Source organism: Panicum virgatum, chromosome 9N (assembly GCF_016808335.1).
Source record: "Panicum virgatum strain AP13 chromosome 9N, P.virgatum_v5, whole genome shotgun sequence".
In the NCBI taxonomy this organism is placed as follows: domain Eukaryota; kingdom Viridiplantae; phylum Streptophyta; class Magnoliopsida; order Poales; family Poaceae; genus Panicum; species Panicum virgatum.
The window spans coordinates 26949416-26960358 of record NC_053153.1 but is presented as its reverse complement, the minus strand read 5'-3'; the positions used below and the strand labels follow the sequence as shown (position 1 = coordinate 26960358).

Here is a 10943-nt window from a genome sequence, read left to right as displayed (position 1 = left end):
ACATCACGGCTGCTACCTTGCAGAAATTTTTCTGGCAGAACATCGTATGCCGCTTCGGCGTACCCAAAGAAGTAACAGTTGACAATGGCAAGCAATTTGACTACACCACATTCAGAGAGTTTTGTCATCAATTGGGCACCAAGTTGTGCTTCGCCTCAGTGTACCATCCGCAGTCAAACGGGGCAGTCGAAAGAGCGAATAGTATCATCTTCTTCGGAAGCAAGAAGAACATCACGGAACAGCTGAAGGGCAAGTGGGTTGACGAGCTACCAAAAGTAATCTGGTCTCATAACACGACAGAATCGAGAGCAACAAAATTCACTCCTTTCAAGCTCCTCTACGGCGAAGACGCAATGACACCAGAAGAACTTCGACATGGGTCGTACAGAACTGAAGTGCCGGACGAGGACATCAAACCAACGATCGATACAATCAAAGCCATCAAGACACAAGCGGCAATCAACCTCGGCAGGTACTAGGAGGAAACCCGAAGGTGGCGCAACAAGAAGGTGAGGCCTCGGGAAATCAGAGAGGGCGACCTCGTACTCCGTCGCATCCCGAAGAGCAAGCAACAAGGTAAAATGCACAACAAATGGGAAGGACCCTTCCTGGTCACTTCGATGGCAAGACCTGAAGCCTGCAGGCTACGCACACTTGAAGGAGTCGAAGAACCGTACTCCTGGAACAAAGACATGCTTCAGCGCTACTATGTCTAGTCTCCCTTCATATTCCTTTTTGTAATAAATTGTAATATTATTCAATTAGTTTGAACAATGTATTCAAGAGCCCGTACTCTTTTTCTCACAGGGGAAGCCTTCGCGCAATCGCTGTGATTGCCGAAGGTGTGAGGTTTTTAACGAAGCGGCAACCTGATGTAACCCCTTGTGAAATATAAATAAGGTCCCCATAAAAAACTATCCTTCAATAAGGCACCAAAGCATCTATCCCCCTTCGTCATAGCGAAGGGGGGAGTCATCGGTGTGTTGTGCGTGATTAACACTTCGAGAAATGAGACCAGGGCTCGCAGAGCTGAACGGTCCGCAGCACCCTTGGGCCTCAATTCTTATTTTTTTCCCAATCGAAAAGACCTTCCGCACAGAGTGCCGAAGGCAATAAAAGTCCCTCCGCACCAAAGCGCCGAGGGTAGGGAAAGTCCTATCGAGCGCAAGCCGAAGGCACAGGGCTTGCCTAAGCGTGCTAAAGAGCCGAAGGCCCCCTACAAAAAGTCCCTCCACGCAAAAGCGCCGAGAGCATGGAAAGTCCTATCGAGCGAAAGCCGAAGGCCCAGGGCCTGCCTAAACGTGCTAAAGAACTGGAGGCCCCCCACAAATAAAATTCCTTCCGCGCCAAAGAGCCGAGGGCACAGAAAGCACCATCGTGTGAAAACCGAAGGCATTGAAAACCTTCGAAATGATGAAAGTAATGTGCCCCACCCCTCCAAGAACGCAAAAGGGGGGTGGCGCTTCGCGAACAAAAATATCGCGTACTTGTAGTCGTGGGGCACCCCGAACAAACAAAATAGGGGTGGCGCTTCGCAAATTATAAATGGCTTCACAAAATATATAAGAATCATTTCAATTATGAATGTCGCCCTCCGATCACGCAAAAGGGGGTGGCGCTTCGCAAGCACTATAAAGCGTCCTCGAAGGGACAGGTACTCACCTTAATAGGGGTGGCGCTTCGAAAAATAAAATAAAAAGTAGGGATTCGCGTAGCCGAAGACCCACATTCGCGAAACAAAAAATACCATCCTCCAAGCACAATGAAGGGGGGGTGGCGCTTCGCTTACAAAAACAACACTGTCCTCGAAGGGACTCACATCCCGATCAAACAACATTTACACAATTATATTTACAAAAAGGGCTTCGCCCATCAAATTGATTACATTGTTACACTCGATGTTTCCTCTACGAAAACAATGTGGTCCACATCTTCGATGACCATGCGGACCGCGCGGTCAATTATCTCTTCGGCCGTCTTCCGCAAATATTCTTCGAATTCCGGTCTTGAAAATGAGCGAAGCCCGCCGTGAGTCTCATTCGGACATAATGTCCCCTTGCAAACGATATGCAAAGCATCCAACGTCAGAGACTTCGTCGACAGGTTCCGGCTTAGGTTCAAGCAGACCCCTCGCGGGTGTATAAGGGCGCTCTGTGTCTAAAATACACTTCGTCTTGCGACGAAGTGACCTATCAGCAAGAATCTTAGCTTGTTTCTCCGAGTCACGCGAAAACTCAGCCCAAAATTGTTTGGACTTCGCGTTATCCCTATCATATTTCCGCTCCAAGTGCTCCAACCATTCCGCAAACGAACCCCAGGGATGCTCATAATGATACTTAGCCCAGGCCTGACCGGCAACAAGAAAATAACCAAATCGCATCCATAAAGGCAAGGTACCTTCGGTGATCCGTACAGGTTCCAGTGCAGGGTCCTGCGCAGACACCGAAGGCATTAGTTTTTTACAAAACATTTGTCTACTTCAAAATAGTTACATCCAAAAGTCATTGCCCCCATGGCATTTACATTGTCTGCTGAAGGAGCGCCAAGGCCACCTTCGCCTGCGGCAGTCGCTGTCGCGCCGCCTGCTGAAGTACCTTGCAGGTTTCCAGCATTGGCAGGGCTGAGGAAGGAGCTTGCGAAGGCTTGGGCATTGTCTTGAAGCTGTAAAAGAATGCGAAGTCAATACCAAGACAAACAAAAAGCTACAATACCACGAGCCAAAACACACCTGTTTCTGAAGCCGTTCTGCTTCGGCGCGGACGAGATCCCTCCCGCTTGTCTTGAAGAAGCTTGTTGTGAAGTTCTTGGCAATGATTTTCGGAAGAGGAGGCAACGCTTCAGGGCGGACCTCGTCTGGCGAAGGCCACTCGAAAGCGGCATCACGCATCGACCGGAGTTGGGTCTTCGTCACAACTGCCTCAGCACCGCCACCTTCAGGAAGAAGTTTGCAGACCGCAGCACTAAGGGATCGCACCGCCACCGCAGCGCTAAGGTCACCCATCGCACGGTTGCCGGATGTAGCCATGGTGACACAGGCGCAAAGCCAGTGGAACAGCTCAGAAATAGAAATTGAGTTGGCAGTCGGAGAGAGGTCGGGGGCATACAGGCCAACAGTTCCAAGGAAGGCGATGATATCGCGTTGCAGGGGTTTGGCACCAGCACGAACGGCTTCGTAGTATGCATTAACCGCCTACGTAGCAGCCTACTCACGACACTCCGCATCCTTTAGCTCTTCAGTCTTCGCTTCCAGCGACCGGCGAAGCTCGGCTGCCTCAGATTTGGCGGTTTCGACTTTGCGGCGGGCGGCTTGTAGCTCAGTCTTCGCGCTGGCGCGAAGCAGACAGTTCAGCTTCAAGCGTGGCCTTCTCCTCCTCCAGGCTACAAGCTTTTTGCTCCAGACTGGCAATGCGCAGAGGCTGATCGCGCTCCGCATCCAACAGTCGGCTGGCGCACCTCGCCGCAACATATGACTTCAGCGCGAGGTCTTCGGCACATCGTAAAGTGTTCCTGGCACCGGTCAGCATGAGCCTTCACTCCATGAGCGGGAAACAGAACGAGCCACCCGCTTCGGCCAGGTAGTCCCGCTCGTGCTGCCCGCTCTCAAAGCGAATTTTCCCGACAACCTGGCCGCCAATTATCTTCGCGTGTCTCATCCCAAGAGCCTCCACAATCTCAGAAGGGTTAGACTGACTCATCAAATATCCGCTACTGTCCGAGGAGTCCGAGACTTCTAAGCTACCCTCGGCGGCGAACTGCCTCCTCTTCGCGGCCGCATCAGAATCCACAACATTAACATTCTCCTCCTCCTCCTCCTCCTCCTCCTCCTCCTCCTCCTCTTCGCCCGAGGAGGACGAAGCCATCTTCTCGGCATGTTTCTCAACTTCCGCAGCTGAGCCAGCAGCATCGTGAGTCTTCGGTGCGACTTCGTCATCACTTTCCGGCTCCGGCTCGCTAAATTAAAGCGACAAAGCGGGTACCGCACGCTCTGGAGCCACTTTGATCGGAGCAACGGGGCTTCGCGTGACCACCGCACTGTCCCCGCTCGATTCCACCTTATCTCTAGAATCTCCTGTACTGCGAAGAGAGGACTGAGTGAGGACAGCATCAATGAGATGGGAACACTTTTTGGGAAGCGCCCCGCCACCTTCGCCCCTGCACTTTTTCTTCTCCAGGGCCCCGGTGTTGCCACCGTCCTTGGACATTTTCTTGCGCTTGCCCCCAGCCACACCCGAAGGCTCCCCCTTCGCTTTCTTCTTCTCCTCGGCCTCAGCCAGTCGAGCGTCGGCCGCGCGCCGAGGGGCCTCAATCTCGAAGAAGGCAAACACAATGTTGGTCCGAGTGCCCCCCAGCTTGGACTCGAGCAGAGTCCGTTCTTTCGCAGCCTCGTCCCCAATAGCTTCGTCCGCAAGAATTTCTATAGCGACGGGGTCAACACCTGCGCAAAAGAGACGAAGGAACATTAAAAAAAAAAGCGAGCGAAGGTAAGGCCAGGGGCTTACCGTCCCTCGCAATCCCGAAGGATGTTGAGAAATTGGGCATCGGAAGACAACCCACACGCCTCTCTTTTCCCGCCCACGAGGTTATGGACCACCCTTCGCAAACGGGAAAACATTTGCAAGCAATATACTCCTCAACAATATCTCGTGTCGAAAATACCTTGGACACCTCGCGGAGCATCGCGACGTGAGCTTTCGCTTCCTCCGTCCCTTCGTCAACTTCCATGGACGGGGGTTGTTCCCGGAGCGGTCCGAACTCTTTCACTACCAGAGGGTGGGTTCGCGCGGCTTCGTTGAGGGAGACCTTGTGGTAAAACCACATTGAAGTCCACTCCCCCCACCTGTTGCGATAGGCAGCGACTGGGCTCGGAACGCTGGTGTGGAGAGCGAAGGTGTACACACCGAATTGAGGCTCCGCCTCCGAAGATGTAGCCTCTTCGCTCTCCTTCACGAACACCATCTTCGGCTGGAAGTGGCATCTGAAAAGGCGAGCGAAGCCAGTGGCAGTGGGCTTCAGCTTATAGGTCTTCGTCGGCCACATGTACAGGTTCAGCCGAACGAAGGCTGTTGGCGTCATCTGATGAGTGTAGACATCGAAGAGCTTGAAAATTTCAACCACCACCGGATCCAACGGGAAGCGAAGACCGGCGATAAAGAAGTCACGGAAGACTACGATTTCGTCAGGGCCAGGCTTCGCTTCAATCTCACAGTCCGGAGGAGGCCGCGCGAGGCCAGCTTTGAGGACACCTCGCTTCTCCAGGTCATCGATCATGCCTTGAGTCATGTAGCTCTTTCCGAGGATCTTAGTTGGAGGAAAACGAACTCTTTCGTGGGGCGCCATGTCCTCGGAAGAATCCGTCGCGCCCGAAGTAGGAAGCTGCACCGAGCCAGACAATCAGCGCCGCGCAAAGATGTCGGAGAGGCTAGGGGCTGAAGCGTGGAGGACGTGAGCTCTGACCCCCCCCCCCCCCCCGCGCGCGGGCCAGCTTATATACTACCGGCCCCTCAGCCCGTGGTGCTTGGGAGGGCGCATTGTCTACGTAAAATGTCAATTTTGCCCTAGCACCACATAGAAGGAATCCGAAGAGGTGCGGGGGTGGCGCCATCCTTTGTCAAAAACCTTATCCGCATCTTTTTTCAAATTTATTATTTTGATCAATTTTGTGGAAAAGGACAGAAACATTACTTAACTTCGCCAACAGGCCTTCCTTTTTTCTTTTTTATTGACTCCATAGTTTCAGGACGTCCTCGCATGCTCGCACGCCCGAAGGGTGGCGCTTGAGGCTGCGTTTCACGCGCCGGATGGTCGAGCCTTCGGGCGCCCCAAGGAGCACCCGAAGCCTCGAGGGGCTACTGTTGGGGGAGCCACCTTCGGGTACGGTGCGAAGACGCCGGGACACGACGAGGCACGAGACGATCGTGCAAAGACCTCGAAGCGAAGACCCCGAAGCGAGGACCTCAGAGCGAAGTGCCTTCGGCGAAGGCCCCAGAGCAGCGACGCGACGATCAACTCATGTCCTGCGCAACCGTGAAGGGTAGACAGCGAAGAGGCGAGGACGAAGGGTAACCAAACGGAGGAAGGGCGACGGACTCGTCCGGCGAAGGCCAGGCCCGAAGTCCCGATCGAAGGCACCCAACGGCGAAGTACCTGGAGCAAGACTAAGGCCCACATGTCGGGCCAGCTGTAATCCATAAAGTGTTTGTAAACCTGATGTTACCTAAAAGCCCACGGAATATTCTGTATTTGTGGCAGTTAGAGGGTATTGTAGAAATTTTAGCAAGTGGGTAGGTGAGCCGTTGGGCTATAAATATCCCTCCTGTAACTGTGCAGAGAATGATTGAATACAAAGCAATTACATTGATGCTTTGATTTTCGTGCTGTCACTTTGGTCTTGATTGTTTGACCTGGGCTTCGTCCCTGACGAATCAAGCTGTTGTGACATTCCTTGTACGAAGAGTGTCCTACACCAACAATGGACCCGCGCGCTGAGTCATACCGTGCATGGGTCGGACAAACAATCTGAAAGTCATAACGACCCATCTAGCTGAGGAAGGAACCCCAACAGATCACCAGTGCTCGGGCTTTCACTCTTTTCCTGACCCAACGTAGCAAGATTAACATTAGGTTCTCCTTATGTGGGCTATGCAACAACTTATGTAAATCACTTTGAAGTGGTAAAAAGAGAGAGAGTGTGGTAAAAATTCGTTTCCAACAGAGACTAAATTTGTGGCTTCTGTTTCTCCTCCATCCCGGGAAAGCCGGTAGGCTTCTTTGCCTACTCCCCGCCGTTCGCCATCCTGCCTTTCGCGCGCACCCGTCGCCCTCCCGCGCGCCGTTCCCGTGCGCCAGCAATCCCTCCCGCGCCCGCCGTCAAGCCGCTCAGGGAGGCGCCCCTCCGCTCACCGTCAAGCCGCCCAGGCACGCGTGCCTCCGCCCGCCGTCGAGCAGACCAGGGAGGCGCCCCTCCACCCGCCGTCGAGCCGCCCAAGGAGGCACCCCTCCGCTCGCCGTCGAGCCGCCAGGGAGGCGTGCCTCCGCCCACCGTCGAGCTGCCCAGGGAGCCGTGCCTCCGCCCGCCGTCGAGGACCCCCCGGCGTCGAGGATCCCCGCCGTCCTCATGTACAGGCCGCCGCGCTGGTCGACGGCAGATCGTGCGGCGGGGATGTGGAATCCTCCCTCCGGTACTGTTCCCTTTGGTCAAGATGTTCAGGGAAAGGTTCGATCCGGAGGCCCATCGCTCCAATGGAGAATTTGATCCCTCCGTTGTCAGATTGATGCGCTGCTGTCGAGTAGTTCCTCCCACAAACAGCCAAGTCCAGTTGGTAGATGGTTGCTGAAACTGCAGCATGCCCTTGTTCAAAGTATGCCTGTTTTTGCTCATGAGAGTTGCTTGTATGTGCCTGCATATTTTGCATATGTGCTTGACAGTTTCAGATATACATATATATGTGCTACTACTGAAAATTAGAAATTGGCAGTCTGAACACAGGTTCAGTTTGTGTCAGGGCTTGAACTTGACAGGTTCAGACATATATATTCATATATATATGCTACTTTGTGACAGGCTTAAACTTGACAGATTTAGTTCGTGTCATAACAATGGTTTTCCTTCACTAGTGAATATCAGAAATACTGCTGTTTTGCTGCCAGTGACCATGTTTTCTCTATGCTAGTGAATATCAGAATTCAGTTCAGGTTTCATGATGCATGACGAATTCAGTGACCTGTTCACTGAATTCAGTTCAGGTTTGTTCACTCACTCAGTTCACTGAATTGATCTCAATCATGCTAAGCATTTTGTCCAGTTCAGGTAATGAGGGATCAGTAGTCACCTAGAATTTGTAGATATGACCAGGTGAACACTTGCATATGGCCCCATTTTATTCAAGTTGCATGCCCTAGGCAGGAACAATCAGCAAACATAGATTTTGCCTCCACATTTTTTAAGAACATGTTCTGTAAACTTTTAAGCTCTACATTCATCTGTTTTGGATCGCGTGTTTTTGTGATGGTCAGGACGGCCTGCTGTAGGTGGCTCTTTCTGGTCTTGCAAAAATCGTAGTTGCCTGGCCACCGACGGAGAGGAGGATTGGAGGGAGCAACTGCAGCGTGCAGGAATGAATCAGAGGCGGCGTGCAGGGCCTGGACACCAAAGGAGAGGAGGATTGGAAGGGGGCCGCTGCAGGGAGGAAGCACGGCGGCGTCGCAGGGAGTCAGAGACGCGCGGCGTCGTCCGAAAAGAGGAAAAAAATCGTCGGACGCTAGAGTCCCACACAATTTGAATATGAAGAGTCCATATTATACCTACTCTGTTGGTTTCCCCGCTCTTAAGGAACCTCTGTATTTTTTTACAAACCTTCCAACTAGTTAAATTTAGCTAGAATTATTGCTAACCTGTTGGAGTTGCTCTTAATTGACAAAGTTTTTTCTTCAGAATAGATAGCTCCGGATGGCAACAATTTTTAAACAGTTAATGTGACTGATGATTTATTCAAACAGTTAGTTTCCTTGCAATTACACCTACGATTTATGATAGTACTCGGCTATATTTAAAATTCACATATCATATTTTTAAATGTGATAGTTTTTTTGCGGTTAAAATTCAGTCACTCTTTTGTGCTCCAGATTTTGGCACCGGCCCAGTTTCTGAAAGCATTTTCAACAAATGAGATCGTATCATTTGGTAGCGAACAACAGTGCCTCAAAAACGTTTGACTTTGGAATATTTTCCTTAGCTATTTCTTAACAGCGTCCACGGCCAGGTCTATGATTCAAGGCCCTCGGGCAAACTCGACGTCATGGAACTTTAAAGCTAAATATACTTTTCAAGTAATCTATCCTCGCAATAGTGTTACAAATACATTGATGACACAAATCAAGTAATTAACTTCCAACCACATGTTCTTAGTTCTTGATGATTGGTGAACAATGCTAACATTAGAATAAAAATTATAGAAGTACTACATAATAGAACTTTCGGTTTTGATCACCGGCTAATAATTGTGCCGCGCGCTTCTGCGTAGCTCGATAGCTAGCACTTAGATAGCACTCAAAGACAAGAGATTTAGGGGAAAATTCCCTGGAAGGCCCTGGAACAAATCAGGCTCCCTTCTATGGCCCTGAAGAGTTGAAACTTCCCTCTTTGACCCGATTTTTATGTTGCATCCCTTGTATGGCCTTCCCGTGACCTCCGTGGCTCCTCCGTTAGGCGGCACGCCAACGCCGTGCTTCCAGCGCGGCCACAGGCTCTCGGCGCCCAACTGACAGGTGGGGCCCGCCCCTTCCCCAACCTCCCGCCTGGGCGGCCACGGCGGAGGGGCCACGACGGGCGGCCGGAGCGGCCCCGGCGGTGGCGAGCGGGCCGAGCGGAGGGGCCACGACGGGCGGCCGGAGCGGCCACGGCGGTGGCGAGCGGGCCGAGCGGCCCCGGCACACGACGACGCGCGGGCCGGCCACGGGTACTGCCAGCTCCCCTCCCCTATCTCTCTCCCCTCTTCTTCCCCACACGGCCGGCGCTCCTGCTCCCTCCCCCTCCCTCTCCCTTGCCGGCGGTGGAAGATGCGCGGGGCGGGCCCCGGATCCAGCCTGCGCGGCCATGGCGGCGCTCGGATCCAGCGCGGGTGGCCTCCCTCCCCGGCGCTCCGGCACGCGCGAGGGATTTGTCCCTCTGCACTCCACCGGAGGACCGGCTCGAGCTCGAGCACCGCCGCTGCCCCTGCACCCCGGCGTCGGCGCCTCACCGGTGGATCTCGCGGCGGCGCCCTCCGCCCATGCTCTCCCTCCTCCGACGGCGGGGCCGCCTCCCCTCAGTGGTGCTCCTCCCTCCACGGCGGCCGCCTGCGGGGGGACTGCTCGGCCCGGGGCGGGGCAGGCCTTCGCGGCGGCGCCGGGGCGGCCTGCACGGCGGGGGCCGGGCTGCTCGGCTTTGCTTGAGCGGCCTGCTCCCTCCGGCGCGCCTCCTCGCCGGCTCCGGCGGCAGAGCTCACGTGGGCCGCCGTCCGCCTCCTCGTCTTCCTCAACCCGGCGCGAGCTCCTTCCTTCGGCGTCCGCGGCAGCCACGGTGGAGCAGAGCCTCGGCTTCCCAACGGTGGTGGTGGCGGTGGAGCCCGGGGCGGCGGCGGCGGCGGCGGCGGCGACCCATCCTCTGGCGCGGGCGCGCGCGAGCCAAGCGGGAGGGAGCTCGCCGGGGCCGGCGTGCGGCACGGGGCCGGGGCTCCCCAGGCGGGAGGTTGGGGAAGGGGCGGGCCCCACCTGTCAGTTGGGCGCCGAGAGCCTGTGGCCGCGCTGGAAGCACGGCGTTGGCGTGCCGCCTAACGGAGGAGCCACGGAGGTCACGGGAAGGCCATACAAGGGATGCAACATAAAAATCGGGTCAAAGAGGGAAGTTTCAACTCTTCAGGGCCATAGAAGGGAGCCTGATTTGTTCCAGGGCCTTCCAGGGAATTTTCCCGAGATTTAGACTGGTTACAGCAATCGCCCTACGTCTGGTATGGGAGTGGTGCACTTTGTATTCTTAAGTTCGAGTGCTGGATGCTTACAACGGGGTGCTTGTAAGCAAGCGAGTGCGAGTGCGTGCATGTGTCCAGAAGTTGAAATATCAGAACGTCCCGAGAGAAGGCCCGATTCCACCTTTTATATCCCGATGGGTCGGGATATATTGCGAGAAGAAAGGGTGCCTCACCCCGCGGGTCGACACCCCGGTGGAGAAAACCGGAGGTCTACCCACGGTGACGATCTGGGCGATAATTCAATTGGAGCAACAAGGGCTCTATAATTTTTTAAAATTAACTTTATGAAAATATATTAGTGTGAGAAGTGAATTAGGAGAAACTAGATTTTCCAGGTCCCAGATTCTTAATTTATTTTAGAGAATCACTTTACGGAACAGAATCACTTCTTTTAGAAAAGAAGTTTGTTTGGGAGGGTTTTATCGATTTCGGCTTCAC

General features: G+C 53.9%; 1 protein-coding gene and 1 long non-coding RNA gene across 2 annotated transcripts; both read left to right on the top strand.

Annotated features, from left to right (window-relative positions):
* The first annotated feature begins 6711 nt into the window (after positions 1 to 6711).
* Positions 6712 to 8493, top strand: LOC120692754. The gene is made up of 2 exons (XR_005682718.1): positions 6712 to 7852; positions 8014 to 8493. It is a non-coding gene; the product is annotated as an uncharacterized LOC120692754 (long non-coding RNA).
* A 1099-nt stretch (positions 8494 to 9592) lies between these two features.
* LOC120688913 (atherin-like) lies at positions 9593 to 10816 on the top strand. The gene is made up of 2 exons (XM_039971261.1): positions 9593 to 10084; positions 10805 to 10816. Exons 1-2 carry the CDS (start codon positions 9593 to 9595, stop codon positions 10814 to 10816), a joined length of 504 nt encoding a protein of 167 aa, XP_039827195.1.
* The last annotated feature ends 127 nt before the right edge of the window (positions 10817 to 10943 follow it).

Bases quoted from the DNA above. Each gene is read 5' to 3' on its own strand.
- LOC120688913 (XM_039971261.1), top strand. From the start codon at position 9,593: ATGGCGGCGCTCGGATCCAGCGCGGGTGGCCTCCCTCCCCGGCGCTCC.